Here is a 25,504-nt window from a genome sequence, read left to right as displayed (position 1 = left end):
TATGCTTCCCAATCTACTGTAGCTCCCCTATGCCCCCACGTGTTGTGTTGGCAATATCCATACAATACAGCACCAATTTGCACATTAGCATGGCCAGCATGGCTGAGACACGGACTCAGTTACAGCAGGAGGAACTCAGTGGTTTAAGTCCAGAAGTATATGCCAGCCACTCCACCTTCCTCAAAGCCCTTCTTTGCACTATATTCACAGCAGGAGGAAGAGAAACAGGTGCCCCGCAAGTTTAGATACAAATGGAGGGATTTGCTTGATGCTAAGACAAATGCTGATGCTAATTTTTCTGTATCTTGAGGAGAATCTGAGGATGTGGCCTTCTGCATTCAAAAATGGTGCTCTAGAAAGACCAAAAAAATTTTGTTCAATGCCTCAGAGCTTTTCCAGTGTATGTAGGAACACTTGGTTCAGTTACCACTATCATTTAAGGACATTATTGAGGCTAGAGAGAAGCAATTATTCTCTCTTTCTGACATTCAGGGACAGCATACAACAATACCAAAACCAAAGTTTTGTCCAGTGACCTCAGGAATGGCAAGAAAATTAGATTATATTGGATTATATTAATTAGATTAAATTAGATTATATTAATTTCAGTGACAATTGGATTATTTTCAGGTTGTATTGATATTTTTCTTAGTCTCTGTGTATTCCAAATATGCCGACTATTTGATTTTCTTAATTTGATTCCCATGAGAATAGGAGCTTAACTATTTTACACCTCTTGAAATGTTTTCTTTGCCATTCAAGGGTGAGTACATATCAGAAATATTTATTTTTACTATAGTTACAAAAATTCTTTCACCAAATAAAGTACAGTAAAGCCAGATAGCACTGTCATGATTTTGCTGCCCATCTGGAAGTGACAGATAAGAGCTGGATTATCCAAAAAGCCCTTGGATAGAAAGGACTGAAAAATGTGCATCCCAGCTCTAATTGACACAACAACCATTTCACAGAGCTCTGACAGCACTTTGCTGTATCCCATTTGGCCTGTACCGGTCTGGATTCCTCACTGAGGACCACTGCCTCCCTCACCCTGAGGGCATTGCTTGTACAGGCAGCAAGAGCCAAGAAGAACAGACAGTGCTGGGGGCTGCTGCTGTCTTGGCTCCTGGCACTGTATGGGACAGCTCAAATCTGTGGGACCAAGGACAGGGGCGATGCTTGGCAGTGGAACTCAGTGGATCCCCACAAGGACTTGGTCAGCTCTTCCTGCAGTATGGCAATTCTGGCTGTGGCAGAATCCGTGGGGGTCTGAGCCTCAGTTGTCTCATAAGACTGGAATCTGCCCCTCACCCAAGCAAAAGGTAGCTCATGTCTTGCCCAAAATATTTTCAAAGAACTGCTTGTTGCCATCAGGCTGCTTTCTTGTATTCCCTCTTGCAATAATGTTGCAGCCATGGGTGATCTCAGCAGTTGTCTGATGAAGGGGAGAACACAATTTAGCCTGTGTTGACATTGATTTTGCTGCTGAAACATTATTAGGATCTTGCTTTTGATCATAATTGTTAAAGCTGTAATTCAGACTGAGGGTAGGAGAATACAAATTTTATCTGGTTTTTTTAGTGTTTTAAATGCACATCAGTAGAGATAATGTCCAGTTTTCACCCTGTTTTCTGCTCACTTTATTTCTCTTTCCATTTTATTTCTTATTCCAAATGATATGTAACCATTGCCATCAGTCACTCTCACTCTCCTCCTCTTGGAAAAGGTATATGTGGATAAGTCAAGGGTTCAGGTGGCAATATTATGACCAGAATCTCTGTCATTTTCTGCTCGCTTGTTGCTGGGTTTGCAGACTTTTCTTCCCTTGATTGCTTGTTCCAGGTAAGGTGTGAACTTCAGCTTCCAGTCCAGCATGAGCCACACAGCACTTCAGGCTCAAGTGAGCTTGTTCAATATTGCTGAGCTCAACAAACAGCTCTTGGAGGCTCCTGGACTGGATGAAGGGGAACTCGCCAACAAAGCCAGAAGGATCCACTTGCAATTGTGCCTTATGTTATGGAAAGTTTGCTTTCAGAACAAAACATTTACAGCACACAGAGCCAGCACTTTTCAGTGAAACTTAAATCAAAACAGTAGAGCTGGCATAAGGAGAGACCTGATTGTTGTAATTCATCAGTTGCTCCCGTCATTCTTCACACTTGTGTAATTAAGGAATAATTTCCCATATGGTCACAAAGTAACTTTAATGTACTATTCTAAGATTCATGGTCTTGCCTCTTACTGCAACGCACAGATTCCACATATTACAGTTACTTGGGACTCAAGCCCCTGAGCTACAGATGTTCCAGCTTTCATGGTTTAAGACGTGACCAATCCCAAATCCTGCCCTGCAGAGGTGAAAAAATACACATATGCACAGTCACCTGCTGCATCCATTGCCTGTGCAAAGCCACCTTTGCTGATAGTTTCAGTAAATGTGCCAGTCTGGGAGCTGCAGCAGCTAAGAAGACACCTCTATGTGCCCTGCTATTGCAGCAAGTTCAAAAGGTCCCAGCAGAGCAAGGCAAAGGACTTCAGTAATTTACCATAGCACCAGAACAAAGATCTGACATGTTAAAGTCCTCTCTCCCTTCAGGTGGTCCAGATTCCATGTGAAGGTCAGGGGCCTGATATGTCTCTCAGGACTTTGGAGAGTGTAATCCTCTGGATAATGTTGGGGTTGAAAAAAAAATTATAAAAGCTACCCCATCAGCTTTATGCAGGATTTTGTTTTGATGCTGACATTTTTGCTTCTCAGCTTTCCATATATGTGGAAACCTAAATAACTAATCAAAATAACCCTCTCCCATCTTTTGGGATTATAAGGAGAGAAAAATTCAGAAGCATTAATATAAAATATTTAATTTCATAACATGAATACACTTTGAATAATGAGTGCTAAATGCTATATGAAGACTCATTCATTACTAAAATGTAGCTAGGTTGTTGTTTGAGTTTCAACCTTGGTGTTCAGACTTCTGATAAACTTGGAAGGATGTCTGAAAAATTACCAAGAAAACTGGTCAAACTTGCTGGCCAGGATGCCAAATCCCACTGAAAAAATTTTCTGCCAGTTTTACTCTCCATGCGCAGATTCAGTGAGCTTTAGCTCATGATGTTAACTTAAGAGAATTTATTGAATTACCTTCACTTTTCAGAGTGAATCCTAATCACAGTTCCTATTCTGTCAATTTTACATTTGAAGATAGTTTAGTTATGTATTTTATATTGCCTGCCATGGAAGGGATTTCTCAGTGCTAAGCTAATACATTTTTATGGATGCTGAAGGCATGGTAAAGTCTTGTAGGTGTCAAGGCTATAATAACAGATTAAAATAGTGCTAAGATCAAATCCACAGAAAATATGGTCTATAATACAGTGCTCTATATCTGTAAACTCTTCTCCCAGATGAACTAATTTTAATGCAGTATGAAAGATCAGAAATAAGGGACAAATTTGTCTCTACAGAAAGAGGACAGTGTACTAACAGACCTACTTAAAGACCTATGGCAGTGGTCAGGCCTTCAAGAGCATTTCCTGTCCTTGTTTATGGCAAAATTTACTCCATCCATGAAGTAGCTGGATGCTTTTCCAAAATATCAGAAGATTTTTTTTTTTTCTCAGAAGATCCTTAGACAACCTTATCTGTATTTTCTTTGTGATTTTTGGTGGTCCTTCGAGAAAACATTTCCCTAGTGTGTTAAATGGAACTCTGATTTTTTTATATCTGCTCATCTTGTTATTCACATGTGTATCTGGTGTTTTGCTCTGCACTGACTATCTTTCTGGCCAGAAGAGCATAAGGGTAGTTTTATATCAATTTTACTGGGGCTCCAGGCACCCTTGAGCACAGAACTACTTGACACCTGCTCCAAATTGGACTGGGTCCAAACAGCCTTTCCACAAGCCAAAGATCACCTTAGTGCCTCAGCACACTCTGGGCACCACAGGACAATACTGCAGGCTTTTTTCCACCTGTTTCCGAGCCAGCTAGGAGAGAAAACTTTCCAGGTGCTTGGTGATGTTGAAGAAGTGTAAGAAGTAGGCTGTGGGGCATTGTCATGGCCATTGACAGGAATGAGTTCTTTTCATGGTGCCATCTTTCAGCTTTTGTTTTGGTGTAGTCCTGGCCATCAACCCAACACGAACATGCACGGTTCTGTTTTCCCATCTTTCTTTTACTTGATCTAGTTGTCCTTTTCTGCAAAGTGCTGTTGGCAGAAACCATTACCTGCAAAACTATTATGTGAAAACTTCACCAATCATTATGTGAAAACTTCACCATTTCATGAAGATTATCCAGTCTTTAAATCTTAATTGAGGAATAAATCATCGCAAAGTTTAGCAATCTCCTTGTAAAGTATACTCAGTGATGGGAAAAATGGGACAAGTTTTCAACTTTTTTCTTAGGTATTTCATCAAGAGAATGTAAAAAGAGTAATAAAGCAAGGAAGGCATGAAATAGTCTAAAACTAATGAGGAACACTTGGTTATGATTCACCTCTGCTACAACGTTAGAAATGAGGCAAAATGTAGCCCCTATATCACTGTCTGCGTGCAAAGGCCAGCTACCAGATAAAGACCTTTTCTCTTCAAATTTCCTGTAAAGAATACATAGCAGTGTTAGAAGCTGGAAACTGTTTGTTTCGACAAAATATTAATTAAGTCTTGCTAAAATCAGAAATAGATTTAGAGGTCATTTACTTATAAAACTTCCTGGGGAAGAACCCCCAATGGGATATCTGCACACAACAGAGAATGCCTTCTTGCTTTCACCCTTTTTCACTACTCTCACTTGTGTAAAATGTTGATTTTAATAATGTGATTACTGTGCTACTGTAAGCTTGAAAAAGCCGGAAAGAAATACAGTATCACGCCCACACAATATTGAATAAGTAAACCCATAAAAACAGCAAGAGTTAAATAGTTATCATCAACTAATGCAATGAGAATGTTTCATCATCTAACGCCTTTCTTACATTTAGGTGTGGTAATAATTTTATTAATGCAAGAGAAAGCTTTTCACATCAAAGCAGTCAAATATGGATGGCAAATTAATCTGTATTCAGTAAGGAGCCCAATTCTCTTACACTAAAGTGACTGCAAATTTTTATCCTTTAATTGCACTAAAGTTCAAAGACTCATTGACCCCATTCCTCTGATTTTTCTGCTCTCTTCAAGAACACTATCTGCCTTGTACTATTGCCACCTTATTGAAGGTATTATATCTTCAATTACATTATTTCTGTAGAGATACAGAATGAAGAAATACTTGGAGAAGAAAGGAGTTAAGCCTAATATCTACCCATACTGTTTCATGAAATGGTTTTTACTACTAAGAATTTCAGTGGCAGATTTGGAAAACTCTAAGATCCACTTAAAATACAGGAAAAGGCAAACAATAGACCTTGCATGTAAAAATTGCCAATTATCGTTCTGATATCTACATTTACTCCTGTTCATCACTGAGATCCCAGGTTGCCTAATTAATTGCAATTTCTTGGCATACACATACCCACCAGACAGTCCTAATTACCCTCACTGCTGAAAATACAGATGTGAGCACCTGGCACTCCACCTTCACAGGGTGAAGTGCCTTGTCACGAGCCACTCCAAGTCAGGATGACACTCTCCTGTGTGACCTCACCAGAAGACAGCAACATGATTACAAAAATACAAAATTTTGAAGTAATTTAGATTTTGTAATCAAGTCTAGTCAACTCAGTGCAAGTATAGGGGAAATAAAAGATTTTAGTTGCATTTTCTCCTTTCCACCATCCACTCCCTGCTGTCCTGCCCTGGCTGGCAATGCCAGCATGTCCACTGTTCTCAGGAAGTTACACTCCAGAACATCAAGGTCCTCCCCTTTTTTATTAGCTGAGATGGAGTTCGTTTTCCCCACAAGCAGCCCTCACAGTGCTGTGCTTTGCATTGATAGCTAGAGACATATTGATAACACAGCATTTATCAAGGTGTCTCTCCAACATTCCTCCCTCCTCAGTATGCTGGGTATGAGCAAGATCTTGTGAGGGGGATACAGCCAGGACAGCTGACCTAAAACGACTAAAGGGATATGCCATACCGTATGATGTGTGCTCAGCAATAAAACCTAGAGAAAGGTGTTGGTGTGTGCATTTTTTTGTTATGACATTTTTGTTCTGGAGCAACTGCTACATTTACTGAAGCCTGCTTCCCAGGAAGTGCCTGGACATCACCTGCTGATGGGAAGTAGAGAACAAATTTTTTTTTTGGTAGGCATTGTATAGTATACTCTGGTGCCACAAGGCACAGAACCCATCTGGATCTTGAGTGAAAGTCATGAAAAGAAGCAAGGTCAGAGACCTGAACAGGAGTTTCAGTTCCTGGGAACAAAACGTAAGGATGGAAGCCGTCATTGTGCCAATGGTTGTAGCCAGCAAGACAGCAGCTATGTCTGCCTAGAAATCCTGGAAGATATCATAGGCTGGCCAGAAAGCAGAAATACCTATCCAGACTCTACAGTGCAAAAAGAGAGGAGGGAAGGAGAAGGGATGCAAGCAACAAGTTTTCTGACAGCCTGTTACTCCTGTCTGCTGATCTGTACACTGCAGAATTAAAAGCCTTTTTGACTTCCTATGACCCAGGTGAATAGAATGACCTACTAAAACCTATACAAAACTGAAAACAAGTGTCTGTAGGTGGGTTGCACTACTAATTCAGCTTTGTGCTAATTTATTAAATTCAGTTTGATTTCACAAGTTAGATTATGGTTTTAATTTTTCAGAACTTTCAAAAGGATGAATGACTGATAAGTGAGCAGGGTGTGCCATTCCAAATTACCTATTACTTGCAAGTCCAATTCTAGAAATTTTTTGTTAGAAAAAAGGTAGCATATCTGAGAAAGATATCTCTTTTTTTGACAGTTAGAATCTACAAGATTTCTCTCCACAATCATTAAGCAAAGACCAATATCCTTTATAACGTACAATATAATTACTAGAATTGACATCTAGTCCTTTAAGTGTAAATAGTATGCAGGGAACTCTGAAGCACTTTGTACTGAGGTAATGCAACTTGCTGTGGAAATTTGTTCATAAATTCTAATATTTCATAGAATTTAAAAAGTAAATTCCACTGTGAGACATGACCTATCTTAATCAGCTTGGCCATCATGTTCTATTCCAGATAAAGTGTATTACTGAAATAAGCTGTCATTGAAATGTACTTATTTTGCCGTTATATTGACATTATTTTAACACAATCTGAGCCTACACTCGTTCCAATGGCAGCTTCCTGAAAGACAAAAAGAAGAGGAATACCAGGAAAACCTCTAACTATCATTAAAGAATCTCACATCTATAAACTTCAGTTTACCTTTTACTTTCTCTTCTTCTGTAGGTTGTGACCTCATCCCAGTCCAGTATCTCAGATGGGGAGATCCCGAACCAATTGCAGCCGTCGTCTTTGCATGCCTGGGCCTGTTGGCCACGCTGTTTGTTACAGTCATATTCATAATGTACCGTGACACTCCGGTGGTCACAATCATCCAGCCGAGAACTTTGCTACATCATTCTGGCCGGCATCTGCTTGGTTATTTGTGCACTTTCTGTCTGATTGCAAAACCTCAACAGATTTACTGTTACCTTCAGCGGATTGGCATCGGCCTCTCGCCGGCTATGAGCTATTCTGCTCTAGTAACTAAAACCAACCGCATTGCAAGAATCCTGGCTGGAAGCAAGAAGAAAATTTGTACAAAGAAACCTAGGTTCATGAGTGCCTGCGCCCAGCTGGTTATTGCTTTTATCTTGATATGTATACAATTAGGCATCATAGTTGCCCTCTTTATAATGGAGCCACCAGATATAATGCATGATTACCCAAGCATCCGAGAGGTCTACCTGATTTGTAACACCACCAACTTGGGTGTTGTGACTCCCCTTGGATATAATGGATTATTAATTTTGAGCTGCACCTTTTATGCATTTAAGACAAGAAATGTCCCAGCTAATTTCAATGAAGCAAAATATATTGCCTTCACGATGTATACCACCTGCATCATTTGGCTGGCTTTTGTGCCAATATATTTTGGAAGCAACTACAAGATAATCACCATGTGTTTCTCAGTGAGTCTGAGTGCCACGGTGGCCCTTGGCTGTATGTTTGTGCCCAAGGTGTACATCATCCTTGCTAAGCCAGAGAGAAACGTGCGCAGTGCATTCACCACATCGACTGTAGTCCGCATGCACGTAGGGGATGGAAAGTCATCTTCAGCCGCGAGCCGCTCCAGCAGCCTGGTGAACCTGTGGAAAAGAAGGGGATCATCTGGTGAAACACTTAGGTAAAGTTTTCTAATGTGGGAGTGTGGGAGGTGATTATGATCTCTGAGAGTTACTAATAGTGGAAAGAAAAAGGGAAGTGTGCTAATTTCGTTGCCTCTGCATCGGGAGTGGAGTGAGTCCTCTGTCCCACATCTGCAAGTTTTGGGTTTGATTTAGTCCAAACACTGTGCAAAAACAGGGGACAAAGCAATGGCAGAACAAAGTTGGAAGTACTGGCTGTGACAACTGTACATGAATCTAGGGAGAGAAACAAGATCTTAGGAGGAAAAAACCCAAGAGAAAAAGAAATACAAACACATTTCGTTGTCCTGAATGCACCCATTTACAACCTCTTTCCCTTAAATGAGCTTCGTAGTGTCTGTATTTTACCTCTAGTGACAGCAGTAAGACAACAGGGTTGCTGTTAGAGCTCCATAATCAAGGATGAGCATTAAACACAAGTCATCGTGGGCAGCCACTTTAAGGCATCTGAGGATTTGTTCCATATGACTCTTCTGTTGCACATTTTATCTCCTGTTCCCTTGATTTTCCTTTCTTATACTATCTCTTCCTAATTTCTTTCTTTGTTCTCAACTATCATCTCTTCCTTACCTTTTTCTGTACACATCCTCCTAACCCTAACAAATTCAGCTGTTCACAGGCCCCGCTCTGTCTACCCTTCCTGCCACTGAACAGATACTCCCTTACTCCCTTATGAAATCTTTCTTTGTTTCTTCCTAAGGCATTATTTGAATTCAGCAATCATGAAGACAACTTGTATGTTCAGTGTATAAAAATTACCTTAAGTGAACACTAAAGAGAAAGGAGAGCTCTGGAGTGGAAACACTGCCCTGCTTCATAGATGGAAAGTGTAGGCGTGCACCTTGTCCAGTGGTTTGTTTTCATCCTTTGATCCTTTTACTTTTGATATGGGTGCTATGAGGATAATTTAGGTTATTTAACTTCTGGCATAAACAAAAAGTCTGTCAATATGAAACTGCAAAGAAACAATTTTGTCATTCCTCAGCTACGTACATCAAGTCTGGAAGTGAAAAGTAGCTAGTGTTCTCCTCACTGAAACACACATGGGTTTTAGGATTGATACTATGAATATTTCCAGACATGTCATTATTCACAACTGGAGTTGGCATGGCACAAGAACAATTTGTACTTCCATTTTTGTGGGAACCACTATTTAGACCTGAGGGAGGACTTAATTATTAATACCTGTGGGATATGTTATGCCAAAGTGATTATTTTTTTCTGTCACAATATTACTAATGATTCTCTTTCAGAGACTTTGAAGTGGTACAAAAATGGCCAGTCTATTACAAGATATTTTATACTTATGATCTGTTAATTATGGGAGTTATTTTTCCTGTTTCTTTCCAGATGGAGAGTAGAATGATATTCTAAAATGGTAAATCCTTTTTCAGATTAAGTGATGGTTACCTGAAATATCCTTTTCTGCAACCTCTATCATTATGCATAAATGACCTGAGGTATTTGAATTAGAAGCCCTATAGCAACTCTTGGGACTGTTAAAGAGGTATTCTTCAAAATATGTCTTCACTAGAAGGCATTCCTCTTTGAGATTATTATTAATTTCCCTCACTTTTGCTGCAGAACTCATTTGTCATCTTGTAAATTTTTTACTCAACAAGATGAAGTTATAGATGACAGGAAGATCTTGGGCTTGGGAAGGAATCTTTTGTCATCTGTTCAGATCTGGTTTGGAAAGATGTTACTCTAAAATCTTTATTTTGTTCTGAAAAGCAAGGAGCATACCCCATTAATAAATATTCTAAATGACAAGATGCATTTTCTTCTTTTTGAGGACTCTCTTTTCATTTCTTTATATTCCTCAATGGGTAAATAATACCTGCAGTAGGGAGATATTAGCAGAATACAAAAGATCATCAACAAAGACTTCTTTTTCAATAATACTGTCTTGGGAATCACTTCAATCCAAAAAGAGCTTTGAGAGTGCCCGATATGTGTGTGTAGGAATGAAAATGGCATCAGAAAGCTGATACATTGACATATTTGCCTGGATATGAAGAACTAGAATTTTGCTTTTGAAACTTGGGGAAAAACTTATATGTCATCAGCTGGGTTCATCAATGCACAAAACTGTAACAAGGAAGATCCTCCTAATATGTGTGTCTGAGTCCTCAGCTGATTAAACTGTGATGGTGCCACTGAGTTTAGTAGTGCTCAGTCAGTGTGTGCCTGAAGGGTCTAGGCATCCAAGAGCAAAATGATTCCATCGATCCTGGGAAATTCTCTCCAATCAATGCCAATTTGATTACATGAAAGAGAGTCCTAAAAGGTGATGAGTAAATTTAAAACAGTGCTCAGGACTTCACCTAGGTCTGGTAAAATCTCCAAGAAAGAACAGAAAACCACTGTCAGCTTCAGTTCCATTTAGTGTAGAAAATGAGCAGAGTTCCCTCATTTTACTCGATAATCAAACATTTCTTTGAAAAAATCTGGTTACACAAAGCAATAGGTTTCAAGGTATTACTCAGTACAATGCTTAAAAGATTGTTTGGATAGTTATTCAAGTAAACACCAAAGTATTCAGAATCAAAGGAAATATGCACTAGAACTACATGGCATTATTTAAATAGCTCAGAGGGGTTTTGTTTAAAAGAGAGTGAGTCACTGTTGAATTTTAAAGAAATGTGCTATTTAAGTCACCAGTGCATAGAGGGGCCTCTATCATTAACATTTCGCTTCTTGACACTAATTTATAGCACAGTGTAGTATTGCACCAAATCATTGTCAAACAGATAATGCCAACGCGCCACTCAGAGCTTTCACATCAGCCACAAATTGACAGATAACAAGACTGCTTTTGCCCAAATAAAGCAGTGCATCTGTTACAGTCCTAAATGACTTTTTGCATGGGGTGCTCTTCAATTAAGAAAATCAGGAAAGCTGTGTTGGAATGAATCTTCACATACTGAAATATGTAGAAGGAGAGAGTAAAACTACTCATTACCCAGTGAAATTAAAACCATTTCATGGAGGCTATCATGATTCAGCAGTACTCACCAGAAGATATTCTGCCCTCATTTAAAAGCAGGGCTAACAAACCTGACGTTATCAGAAGTGATTCCACAAAGGAGAATACCACATAGCTGGAGTCAAAGCCATATAATTGGTGTAGAGAGGCATCTGGAACATCTGATTCTAGTTATCTTACCAGTTAGTTTCACAGACACTAGGAAGGCCATAAATATATTAAGTAAATCTTACCTTGAAGTACCAGGAATTATTATCACATATGCTACGCAGCCTTTTTGCAAGGGTCAAAAATACAGGGCTAATTTATCCTCTCCTCATTCTCAAATAACTCGCTATTCCATGTAAGATAAAGGCTGTATATTCCTGCTACAAGAGCTGCTATTATGATATTTCTATGATGATATTTCTATGATGATATTTCTAGTCAAGACTGCACATCAAAATGTCTCAGTCATGTTACCCTGACCTGGAGAATAGTGCAGATGTTCAAAAACTCCTCTTAATATCTTTCTAATATCATTACCCTGGATTTCACACAAAAAAATTAACCACTGTAGTTGTTTATGTCTTCCGGAAGGTGTCTTTAAATGGGCCAAACCACACGTACTCCACTTTCCAAGCTTACAAAACTGACCTTTTAAACACATCTCCCCACAAGTACCTGCAGAAAAGCAAGATTTCTTTCCTTTAAGCAAGTAATAAACTGTTCTGAGCAACCAGCAAAGTATTAAAAATAGCCCTAAATACTGTCTTTCGCATATATATATGCTATTTAAGTCTTTAAAATCCTACCAGTATTTTTCTCAAAAGAGAGAAGCTGATAGATGCCCAGTACAAGCCAAAAGTACCCTCCTGAAACAAAACAAGACAGACTATCATCTTCTTAATGAGTAACTAAGCCAGAAGGTTGAGCAGCACTTTCAATCTGTAAACCAGGCAGGTAGCTATGATCACTCAGAAGGAAAGAATAATCACCAGCTAAGCCAGATAATGTTAGGTATATTCAAGATACACTGAATGTTTGTGTTTTGTGCCTAATTCCTCCATACAGCTGTGAACAGCACAATACTAGACAACAGAAGAAACTCACACATAAATTTCTGCACCTTATCGTAGACACTTCTCTCACAAATCTTTTTGAGACTAAAGCTTAATAACTTCGTGTGGCAGTGATACTTTATTTTACCTGAATTTACTATATGATGAAGTATTTCCTAAGTATTTAAACATAAGATATGGCTGTCAAACTAAATGTATTACTCACTTGTTTTTTAATGTATTGTCTTGTCCACTTAAAAAGTTTGTTCTGCATTGTATGATTACAGAACTGAGAATTGCTCTGTATGCCATTTGCAGAAGTGATAGGACTGACAGCTTTCATCCAGGACTGGGGATCCCTTGTCCTAGCAAGCCAAACACCCTTAGGGGAACCACAAAATTTTTATTATATAAATCACAGTCATTGTGTTTTATCTGACTAAACTTAAACAAAGATGCTCACACATCAGGTGTTTCCTTCTCAAGTGATTCACTGGTACCTCAGAAAAAGCCATCAGGTGTCTGGGCTCACATGCTGTTAATTTCCATTCCATGTCTCCTATGAGCGAAACATGGTAAGCAAGGTAGATTTTTTCCACTGAATTGGATTCAGTCCTGGACCACCAGTGTCTCTAGTTAGTGTATAATTAGACAGCAAGCAGTCCCAAACTGTGCCATAATGAAGTATTTTGGAGACAGGTGTCTACCATCACACTGCATGCTCTGTTTCTGCAAGGAACAGCTGGTTTTCTCCCTTATCTCTTCTATTTTCCCTCTTATGATTTACTGTATCTGTTTTGTTACAATTCAAACACAACCTATTTTGGACCAGAAAATAAGAAAATATGCTTGGATCAGCCTAGAATCTGCCATTCATGGTTTAGAAATATTCCAGTCGAAGCATTATATCATGCATCAGTGCACCATATTTCAGCACCAAAATCTTGGGGTGAGTTTTTTCAGAAGTCTGAATTGAATTTTCTCCAAAAGTCCTCTCTTTTTCCCTCAGGAAAATTTTAAAACAGTACTTCTAATGTTGAATATGATTGAAATCCATATAAAATACTGAAAAAGACCAAGTGAATTGAAAACGTGAGAAACTTCTTCAAGGTTTCACTACTGCTATGCTACATTATTAAGAAAGTCCTGGAAAGACACTGAGTTTCCAGACAAATGGGAATCCCCACAAGAATAAACTTCTGTCTTGGTTACATGCCAAGGTCCCCAAGATGCAACTCATGCAATTCCCATTGGCCAGGTATCAAATTTTCACTGGTTGAAAGCCACATGCATAAATAAGCAGATAGATTTGAAGTCATGGCCATCAAGCTGTGATCAATTTTAGAGTATATGTGTGCATTATCAACATGAGGGTTTCAAAGGTAAATGTGAAAGATTCAAATTCCCTATGCCTCAGCAAGATAAGTTGCCTGAAATATGAAACAGGTCTGTTGCTTGACATAGAGCTTCTAGTCCTGTAAAGAAGATGGAGTTCAAGAAAAACTGAGGGATTTTTGTGGAAAGCTGAAGCTGTTTCTCATTCCTCATGTGTACACCCATTGAGAAAGATACTGATCCTGAGCTTCTGGCACAGCATATTCTATTGGGACACATTTTTATAGTACAAGTGCCAATTTTGTCTTCATTTGTATGCAGCTTGAACAAATTCTCTGACACATTTTTAACCATGATAAAAGAACACTACACCTCACTTCCAAACTAATTTTTAAAAGCTTTTTACTTACTAGATTTTCCAGGGCATGGCTTATAGGTTCATACTCACAATTTTCATAACCAAAGGGCTGAGATACTCCTGGTGATCTGATTGGTCATACAGTACACTAAGACTTACCCTCCATCAGGTCCATTGGCTGGCAAAACAAGGCAAAACACAACTTTCCTAAACTCTAGAATAACAGTCACAGATTTCATAAAAGTCATTGGTTCTGCAGTTTCTGCAGGTAGTTGAACTGATTTAAACATGAAAAATATGAAGCTGAATATAGAAGAGGTTGTAATCCCACTGTACTGAGCTCAAGCCTGGTGCACAAGCTCTCGTATGGAGTAATATCCACAGCTTGTGAGAGATGGCAGCATGGCTTGCTTTCCTACTGGAACTTGGTGGAGCCATTCTGTCTTGTATAAAACAAACACTGATTGGGAAAAAAAGAAATAGTTATTTTCTACTCTGGTGAAAAGTAAAATTATTTTTAGTATCAGTCAATGGTAGAGGAGAGGTTTCAGCCCACCTGTCTTATACCCCTCAATACCTTATCAGTCTGTTATAACATATTTACACAAAAAGATCTTTCCAATTCCAGTTTTATTTCACTGTGGGGAAAAAAAAATAAGATGCGGGGAACATTATTTGAAATCTTGAACAGAATCGTTTTATAGCATAAAGAAATAATTTAGAGGTGATTTTTAGTGTTTCTAATCTGCTCTTGTGTGTACAGAGAATTAATTGGGAGATTATCAAAGAATGTGAATTGGGAGAACTAATGCTTAAGAAGTTACATTCTAGAAATGACTGGCACCATCTTTGAACTGTAACAATGATCAGATTTTAGCCATTGCCCACCCCAATGCAATAAATCCTTGTGGAAACTGAAAAGTGGAAAAGCTGCTCAAAGCAGGACCACAGATTACTGTAGGGCAAAAGATGCCACTGAAAACTCCTTGCGTACCAAAAAATAAGTTAATTTCTCCAGATGCTCTTTAATGGGACCATTAATGACAAATTGCACAAAAGTGGTTAGATGCCTCTGCATTTTGAGTTGATGGTAGAAAAGTGAGGCGTAAGCTTCTTACATGACTTCATGTAATTAGAGCAGATAACAATTTACATGAGGTGAAGGTTTGGCCCAACGGGTATTGTTCTTATTTGAAAAAATAAAATCTAGGCATACTGATACAACAAGTTATTATTTGTTTGCTTCATAGCCTTGCTAAAATTTAATTTTGATGCATGGAGGATAAAAAAAATTGGATCTTCAGAGAAAGTCGTTATCCTTTTGATGGATTAGTCTGCATTTATTAATGAATCAGTTCCCAAACGGATCATTTGGAGCTATTTTAATCTAATATGCTACAAAAATTTAGATTGAGAGGTTATTGAATAGTTTGAGTCCTTCACTTTTCCCTAAATAATTTAGTCTTGGTGTCATTTTGGACAAGTTTGATACTGTGATTAATTAAACTTCAAATACTTTTAAATGACTGAAGAATATTTTATAAAACTCAGTGAAAGGTATTACTGAAAGCTTTTAATAAATTGTTGCTAAAACATTCCATCTGTATAATGAGTTTATACTCTTAAATGACCTTATTACAATGGTTTTTGTGTACAGTGCTAGCGTTGTTGTTTTGAATTTTCCCCTCAACTTAAATTTAATTAAAATATTGATTGATTGATTGATTGATATAATTTTTTTGGCTGCATTAACTGAGCACATGTCTTCAAGCCTAATATTTGGCATTATTTATATTATTAAGACGCTATTACCATCATTTTGAAACAAATATCATATGTGAAGTCTGGATATTAAATGACATTGTGAACAGTTCCCTGCTTACTGTTACCCAAATATGCTCTAGGTTGCAAAATGCAGTCTTGCTAGTGTACTGCAAAAAAGAGTAGGAAGAAACAGTGAAGATGGGATGCAACAATTCTATATTTATTTAGGGAAAGAAAGCATTTCTATCTTTTAATAGCAGTGTCTATCCCTTTTACATATTGTTTTTCATCTTCAAGCCTGTATCCCAAAATTCTGATGACAAAAAAATGCCACCATATACTATATCACTACTGTCCTTATCACACATGCTGGAGAGCACTCGGAGAAGCCGCGCAGATGTTCTCATGTTCATTGGCATGCACGATGTAGGTCCTGTCTGCCAGGTTTGTCTACCAAAGGAAATTCTGCTTCATTCTAGAGCAAACTTTGATATGAACTGGCATTATAATTAATTTGATGCACTGTAATTAATCTGATAAACAGAAGACTAGGACATGCACCCTCCCTCCAAGGTCCATCAAGTCACAAACCAGTCTGCCACTGTGGAAACACCTATATGAATTACAGTGAATGGTATTTGTACTTGTATCCTGAATGTTGATGTGGACTGGTGGAAGAGCTGGCATTTCATCTGGCTGAGAGCTGTGTTTGGTGACAGATAGTTTTTCATGACGGTGACTGAAATTTAAGGCAGATGTCTGTTAAAATTTATAAACACAAGGGTCTTTTAATCTGCTGTAGTTTTGGCTATAGCATTATATATTGAACCTTTATATGGGTAAGACCCTACTGTAGAAATATCCTATACAATGGTATGTCCAGCATTTTGGAAAAACCCTTTCTGGAACAATGGAAATAAACAGACTGGTAGTATTTTGCTATCAGTCTAATCTTCCCTTGAGCCAGTATAATGCTTTGTCTATCATTCCATCAAAAATGTCATTTTAATTCAGCAGCTGCAATTAAATATGATTGCTTAATTAGAATAAGCTTTTTAAAAAAGTAAAATATTTTGCTGCACTTGAAAAAAATCAATTGTAAGTTTGGCTCTAAAGCAATTTTACTTGCTGAAATTGTGTTAATAAGAAAGTAATGTTTATATGTCAATTTTTTTTAAAAGAAAAAACTGGCATGCTTAATAATATGCAATTTATTTTAGCCATTAAATAAATGGGAAAATTTGACAAAATAAACAGAGACCCTTTTCAAAATACTCAGAGCAATATGCTGCAATTTCAAGATACCATGACCGATCTCACAGAATCGATTTTCAAGAACACAGCATATTTGTAGTTCAAAGCAGCCCCTGCAGTAGCAACACTAAATCACTAAATATTGTTCGTATTTCATTCTTTAACATTTATGCAGAGATCATTAAACATATAATGTCTTACCTAATCTAAAGGCTATGAAATGTAAGTTCTGCTGCTATGAAATGTAAGTTCTTCATCATTTCTTAGTATCAAGACCAAGGAACATTGCATGTGAAAAATACTACTTCTATGTAAGTTAACAGTGTCAAGCACACATTGGGTGCTCAATAACACTTCTGCATGGCCGTATGAGATTGCATTTGAAATAGGGATTAATGACAGCTCTCTGTCTCCAACACAACAAATTACCTTTGCTTTGCATTTTAAAAACCCAAAGATACCCTGAGATATCTTCATTTAGTTAAACATTTTTCTGAAAAAAGAGAAACAAAAACCCCCTATGTCTAAGAGTAAAAACCAGTTTCTAATTGCTCTTTTTTTTTTTTTTTTTCAGAGAACAGATTGTTTGAAACAACTATTTTTTGCTATTGCAAGCTCTTGCCTTTTGGGAATTCTTTCACCCTGTGTAGTGTGGACATTTTAACAGAACCTGCTCATTACCACCCACATTCTATCCATAGATTATTTTTCAAGGATTTCACAATATCTTTGACCAAACTATTCACAAATGTAGGCTATGGCACACCTTCTAGGTCTGGCCTGTCAACATCCTCCAGATAGGGGATGTGCAGCCATATGGAATGCACTGCTGATCAAGGTATCCAACACCTTCTGCATGGAAATTGAGAAAGATCAGAGGTAGGAGGGGCCATGAACATACCTGAGTCTCACCCTAACATGAAGTCAAGACCATCAGGATACCAGCACCTGGATCTACTGTGAAGGCATAGTCTAAAAACGCCCATATCTAGAGACTCTTGTCAGCACAGGAACAAAATTAATAAATAATTAATAATAAAAATAATAATGTAGGGATCTGTACCTACACACACATAAAATCTGATTTCTACAGCATTTTAGTGAATCACTACTGATCTTATTCAGATTCCCATATTCCCCTTTTGTTTCCCATGGCATCCGTTAGTATTGGTCTACAAGAGGAGTTTTGTTGGAAGGTGAAGAAGGCAAGAAAAAGGTCTAGAAGTCCTTCAAACCTGAGCAGATTCACTGGTATTTCCTACCGTTTATCACATGTACATTGAGTTCACTAAAAGCCAAGGCAGTACAGTCATGGTTTCTCAGCCCAGGAGTAAATTTCTTTCTCTCTCCTGAGGCCCTCTGGAGAGAGCAGAGTACTGCTGTGTAAGATAGAGAGATGTGACCAAGTATTTGGCAAATGGACAAGCTCTGCAGTGACTGAGTTACTGGGAATTACTCCCCAAATCTCCTGTCACTAATCAGCACTTATAAAACATATTAGTATTTATCATTAAATATCTTCCTTAAGACAGCTTGCTCCAGTGCAAAAACAAATGACGCAGATCATAATTTCCCACCAAAAGATGTGAAAAAAACCATTAAAGATGACCCAAAGTATTATAAATCATTTAACAGAATTGGAATTGGAGAAAAGGAGAAAATAAATTTGTTCTTACAAATAGTGTTTACACAGTATGTTTTATGCCTCCTCCAAAAATACCAAAAAGCCAAAATACCTTTTACTTTTCACTTTAGTATTTCTTATGTCAACTGCAAAGAAATGTCTGAGGGTTTTCCCTCTCAAAAGACTGGCTCTTTTAAAGCAATCCTTGGTTTTAACAACCTGAAAGGGGACATTTTTCAAGACATTCTGCAAGACATTCTGAGGCAAAAGCATTTCCTGTGCCTGCTCTGAAAGCTGAAAACCCTTTTTATGCAGAATCTTTGGTGTGCCTTTCCGGAATGGTCACTCAAAGAATTTTGGAGGTTCCCCCCAAGAGTTAGATGCACTTAGCGCACTAGGAGGATTGATTAGAGTTTGGTCACCGTTTTCATAATTACATGGACATTTAGCACTGAATGAATGGCAATGTAGCAGTTACTATGGGTCAAGACTTTGAGGTATTATGAGACAATGTATGATTTCTGGTGGTGCAATTTGCTCTTGAGTGGATGGATAAACTTGAGGGATTCATAACAGTGTCTCTGCTGATTTTCATGGTAGTGAAAATTATGCTAATGTGAAATGGACAGTTGTGGGGGCTTATTTATCTGGGTCACATCCATTCTAACCTGGGGTTCTTCAGGATGGAGTTACCAAGGACACCTCTTGTTTCCTTTCATTGGCTACTTTCTAGAATCCTGCTTAGTGTGAGCATTTAGAGTCTCCCAGTTTTTCCTATTTTTGATTTTTCCTTCTGCCTTGCTAGGCAAAATATCTCTTTTGGTTATTTAGTCTAAACATAACTGTATTTCTGTCCTGCTCCTCCTAAATTCTACTTTCTTTGATGTCTAACACCTTCACTCCAAGTTTATTTCCTTTCCTTTTCTGTGAAGTTTCTACACATTCTTTTCTCTCTGCTCTTTTTCTCTGGCTATCCCGATTAATTTTGTATGATCCAGTTTGACTTCATTTGTATTTTTCAGTAAATTTATCTACTCTCTGAGCCCATCCACCTTTTCCTCTGCTCTAGGAATCGCCTTCCATGTAATACATATGTGTCCTGTTCGAGCTTCATGCCTATCTGGGAGCGCTACATACACCACATCCTGGATTGTCTTAAAACCTTGGCAGCCAGTCTGCAAAATTGCTGTTGTTCCTCCTTTCAGTAAGGTTATAATTTGTAAACAAAAGGACTTTGCACTTATACACCTAATTTTACTGTCTCTGGTTCACTCTCAGAATCACTAAGCTTCTTCATCAGTGATTTATGTAATACACGCTGCATCTGAGGGTCTACTGCAACTGCATCCAATATCTAGTCTCACTTTCTCTGTACTCAGGTTATTTCTCCTTTACAAGGTAGTTCTCTTCAAGGTACTTTTGTTATCCAGATCAGATTAATGAATGAGAAACAAAAAAAGTCCTTTATTCTGTGATTTTAGCAGAATTAAATGCACAAGCTTCCCCCCAGAAGTGTGTTAAATGCCCACAGTGCAGCCCATGGGATTTGGGGGTGGGATATCACAAATTCTTTGAGAAGACACATGCAGGTATTTTTTCAAAATTTTTCTTAAAGAATTTAAATAGGTATTTCAACACCTAGCACAAGAATTTGTACGATTAGGGTGAAGTTCACTACTGGGAGGAGAGACAGTGTGAGATTTGTACATTACTCACATCCCAGTTGTGTTCAGTGAGTCAACAATGACCAGGTATTATCTTGTATCCTATCCGGGGACTAATTAGATAATCAAGTATTAAACTGTTTATCCTAGTGAATTTTTCATCCAAGTGTGAGGTCCTGTACGTAAAATATGCGTAGTACTGCACTGGGCTCTAGGGTTGGGATTATTTCCCTTGACTTTATGTCTAGATCTCAGCAAGTTATCCAACTTTTCTATTTGTTGCCAGTTGAGAGGGAAGTCCCATTCACAACATGAACTGTGAGCCCACACAACTTTTACCCAACCTCTCCACTACACTGGTGCTTGCTTTGAAAAGTGGAACAAGCCATGTATTACAGAGATGTACGACCAGGGAAATAAGTTAGGATTGAGAACATGGCCACCAGCTGATTTCCCACTGATTCTTAATTTAAGTGTTGCTTCCCTTAAACTGGTTCACTCTGTTTGGTCTAACTCCAAAAATTATTAAAGATAAAATGTTAGCATGCTGTTTATTCTGTAAAACCATTTGGGTCATCTTATATAGAGATATAGATATATATAAAGAAAATAGTGAGCACCTATCCTGCATAACCCTGTTTGCTTTAACTCTAGTCTGGGGTTTTATGCAGTTTTTTACCACTCCCACAGCTGCTTTGCACTCTTCTCTACCACTGCCACAGTAGCATTCATGTGCATGGCCCTTTGCACAGCAGCTGTCAAAGAAAGCTGAGCACACAATCACCTCTCTCTGTTTGCTCCTGTTGTTGTCGTGATTTATTAGGTACAAAGGCAGGAGACTGGCCCCCCCGCACAAGTCGGAAATAGAGTGTTTCACCCCAAAAGGGAGTATGGGGAATGGTGGGCGAGCTACAATGACCAGGTAAGCAAAGAGCAAGTGGCCTTAGGTCAGTGTCATATGTCTGTGAACTGAAGGAGCAGCCCTGGACAATTCCAGGCCAGATCCTCTGTCTGTAATTCCTGTGTATCCCATAAAGTATGTTTACAAAAGAAAAAAAAAATTAAAACATGTTGCCACTGCTGATTTCTGTGTTCCATCTGACTGCCAAAAAATACCCTGCACCATGTTCATTCCAGTGACCTGAACCACGTGTCCTGTGTGATGTTGTTGTAATATGGTGCTTTGGGGAGGAGAAATCTTACACATTAAGCCAGTCAGGCAGATGAAAAGAAACAGCATTCAAACCTGGAGTAAGGGTAGGCCTGCTATATATTAGGGGTTACATTAAGTCCAACCAAAAGAATTTTAAAAAGCAGAGAGAAAAACTGATTGATGAAAACATTTTCAATATGAAAATGTTGGTTCTTCTCAATCAAAATATCTTGTGGAAAAGTACTGAGTTTTACAGTAGTTTTAAAGAAAAGTTTCAAAGTAATTTTAAATAGAATTTAAAGCATCTTTTTCATAACTTTCCCCATTTAATTTAATTTGTATACTTATTTTCTTTTTTTTATTGCCATTATATATTGCATGACATTAAGCGCCAATGTTACAATTTAATTAATATCAAATACTAGATTTCTTTTAATGTTACTGGGATTAACTGCTTTAGTATGGCAACCTTGATGTTTTTCTATTGAAATATTTCAGACTACTTAATTCTGTTAAATTCTTGGAGATTTCAGCTGTTCTTGAGTCCAGCCAGATTTCTAAAAGTTGGACTCCCTTGGGACAGAAATTTCATTTCTCCATATATCTCCTTTCACAAATGAATAAGCACATACATGTCAAAGATGGTTATACATCTTTTATGAACAAAAGTTCTTAAGAAGCAATGTCATTGTGTTATGTTCTACTAAGTGTTAGAACCATTTTACCATTTATTAAAAGATCTACTCATACCTCATCAACCCCTGTAGGATATTTATAAATATAACCTTAGAGCACAGGGTGATCAAATTATACCTTCACTTTTCCCAAGTGTTTCCTCATTTGCACAGTGCTATGCTTCCCTTGGGTGCAGTATTCACACACATACATAGGGCCATCAACACTCACACCACATAGCACACACCTGAGGATTCCTGCACTTTAAATAACATCAGAAACATTTATTGCTGAGTGTTGTACACAAAGTATATATTTTGTCAACTGGAATTGTTTCTTGTCCATGTGTCATCTGGATTTTTTTTCTTACATTGCATTGCCTTCAGAAATATTTATTCTTCATTTGAAAGCTATCTGCAATCAATATATAATGGAATTTTGAAGAGTGGAAGAGTACATGTAATTGTCAGACAACTGTATTTTTTTGTACAGTATTCAGCTCTGTTTTGCCTGGCCATATATACACCCTTGAAAAACTTCTTTTTTATATCTTCACAGTGAAGAATCTGTTTGCATTCCAGACTGTAATCGATCTGAGTCAAGTAGAGAGGAGAAAAAGGTTCCTGTTAAAGAGGATGCCCTAACAGTCAAAAAGACTGGAAACTGTGTCAGTCTAATAGTTCCACAGCAAGACTGTCAGCTGCAAGACCTACTCAAACAGTTAAGAACACCTGCTGCTTAACAGAGAGTCCAATTGCATTTGATGGCTGTGTTTTGTTGTCTCCAGCCACAATGTCCTGGCCAATGGTCCTTGTCCAATTTTGTGAGCTCAGTAGAGTTGCCACTGAATAGCCTGGGAATTTCCCAGAGAGAACTCAGACATTGCAGAAGAGAAAGTAGGTACCATTCTCATGTCTCAGTAAGTACCAGACCAGTTCTAGAAGTCACTGAGATGAAGAACAGATGGAAAAAGACAGATACAGGGGCCTGACCATCTGTGAATGATGAAAAAACTCATCATCTCATGGGACAAAGAGGTCCCATGATACACACCAAATTTCACTTACAGTCTTTCAGTCTAAATAATGTCATGCAATTCATACTGGGCAGTGTTGTTCAGCTCATGTCCTCAAGTCCCTTGTGCAACATTATATATGTGTCCCAACCCCAGTGTGGACATTTTCCACATCAGGGCCTAACTACCCCTTTATATTAGTATTACAAGTGGCTTCAGATTTTTCAAGATGAAAAGTGACACAAAAATAGAAGTAGTGGGTACATTATGTGATGCCTTATAAGGCTGTTTCTAATTAAGGGAAGTTACGACATCCTGCATCACCTGTGAGCATCATTCACATATATATGATAAAATCAACTAAGGAATGGGATGTTTTAGGAAGCTTTCACAAAGCAGGCATCACGGCATCATTTCTTTTGCATTTCTTGCATCATATTTGCATTTCTGATTTGATTAAATCCAATGAATAAGAAACTGCTTAATAATTCACAGGAGTAATTTTCTGGCTAAATCCCATGCACAAAGATAGTTCTGTAATTATTTATCAGGCATGCCAAACATCTAAAATTCCTCCAATTTCATGCTGTTTGCGGAGGATAGAAGTCAAATCAACTGTTGACTCTGGAGATAGAACTGGGAGAGAAAATGAGGGGGTTTTTTTGGTTGGTTGGTTGGTTGGTTGGTTTTTTGTTTGTGTGTGTGTGGTTTTTGTGTTTCTTTCTCTTGTGCACTGCTTGTACACTCGATTTCAGTGTCAGGTAAGGTGATGGTTTCTATTTTTCCGAGTTTCTATTTCATACCTTTAGCAATGAAAACAACGAAAAATCATGTTGACCAAGTAATACTGAAAACACCTTAAAGCATGTAGCTGCATCAGGAAGCAGAACTCAGAGTTCAAGAGGTGCCATTGTCCTCTCTCCATCCTGTGAATAGAATGCTCCAGTGTAGCAGAAATGTGCTCAGAGATGCTTGAAATGGCATTATTCGGACAAAATGTGTAACACAGCTCTAGTTACCTTAATTTATAATTGCAATGAGGTCATGGTAGTAGAGGAAAGAAGACACATCTGATACCAGGATCATTCTTGCATTTTGGGTGATGACCATTGGTGTACTAGAAATGTTTCATTCAGATACTGGACTCTCCATTTCTCACTCTAACCATGCATGCTGCTGAAGCAGCTGCTGGAATTAGCATCACTGGTGGCTGCACTGGGAGGTCACTGGCAAAGGTTTTGTCCATCAACTCTCTCTCACTTTGTAGTTTCTTTTATCCTTACATATTAAAGTCATTCATAAAAATGTCAGCTGGGATTTTCATGAGGAAAGGAGGTATCAACAGATTATAGTTTGTGGAGTAATATAAATAATTGCTCTCACTGTTGACAACAGAAAACTACTCTGAAAAATAATTGCAAAAAAGTGTTTATTTCTAGAACTCAGGACGTGAAAAAATTATTTTTGCCTGTATCATTCCTCTTTTCTGTTTTGTTGTCATTTATCTCCATAGGAAAAGCAATATCAGAATAATTTAAACTAAATAACTTGAGTGATATATCACTAGCAGTATATTTGTGTGTGGCAGAATTGTCTTTTACCTAGGGAAACAATTACATAGGCACATAGAGGTTTTCTTAAAAGCTTTTCAAAATCAGAGAAATGGTAACAACATAAAGCATTACAGTGGTAGATTTGACCTAGTTTAGACATTTTTGGTTCTGCACCCAGTTATCCAGGTTGTCCTATATTTCTGGGAGAAACAAGAACTTGCGTCTTCATAGTTGTATACAGGAGTTCACCACTTCTACCATTTATTTAATTTCATTTCTTTAGCATGTTGCCAGGCACTAGCATTCTCCCAGGGATGAAGAACTTGGGTCACTAAAAGCAAAAGGAATAATGATCTGAGATTGCAAGTGACAAGATGAAAGAAAGTGCATAGGTGTCCCTACTTAAATTCATCACAGGTACACACACACACACACACACACACACACGATCCCTTGTGAAGAACCAGGTTTTAAATAAGTCTACAAATAGCACACAAATCCTTTTCAGGCAGACTAATTATATCACTGAGTCTTTAATAAGGTTTCAGCAAATGAGTCTAAAAGGAAAGCAGGTTCTTACTTATTTATTTTTTATTCTTATTTACTTTGAATAACAAGAGTTCTCTTTGGCAGAAAGTTATATTGGCTGAGCCAAGTACAGAAGTTTATCCTGCTTACCACTGCCAGCTGCTTCTGGGGATAACACAGGAAGACTTCACCCTTAAATACAGGAGAACTCTG

General features: G+C 38.0%; 1 protein-coding gene across 1 annotated transcript in view; it reads left to right on the top strand.

The window, feature by feature from the left end:
• GRM5 (glutamate metabotropic receptor 5) overlaps window positions 1-25,504 on the top strand; it is a 246,074-nt gene that overhangs the window by 208,097 nt on the left and 12,473 nt on the right. Inside the window, 5 exon segments of the mRNA XM_032099124.1 lie at window positions 7,378-7,517; window positions 7,519-7,561; window positions 7,564-8,317; window positions 21,191-21,289; window positions 22,754-22,915. Coding sequence (XP_031955015.1) covers window positions 7,378-7,517; window positions 7,519-7,561; window positions 7,564-8,317; window positions 21,191-21,289; window positions 22,754-22,915 — 1,198 coding nt within the window.

The sequence above is a fragment of the Corvus moneduloides genome, chromosome 2 (genome assembly GCF_009650955.1).
Source record: "Corvus moneduloides isolate bCorMon1 chromosome 2, bCorMon1.pri, whole genome shotgun sequence".
NCBI classification, from domain to species: domain Eukaryota; kingdom Metazoa; phylum Chordata; class Aves; order Passeriformes; family Corvidae; genus Corvus; species Corvus moneduloides.
The sequence above is the reverse complement of the archived record's forward strand: the minus strand, read 5'-3'. Positions and strand labels throughout refer to the sequence as shown.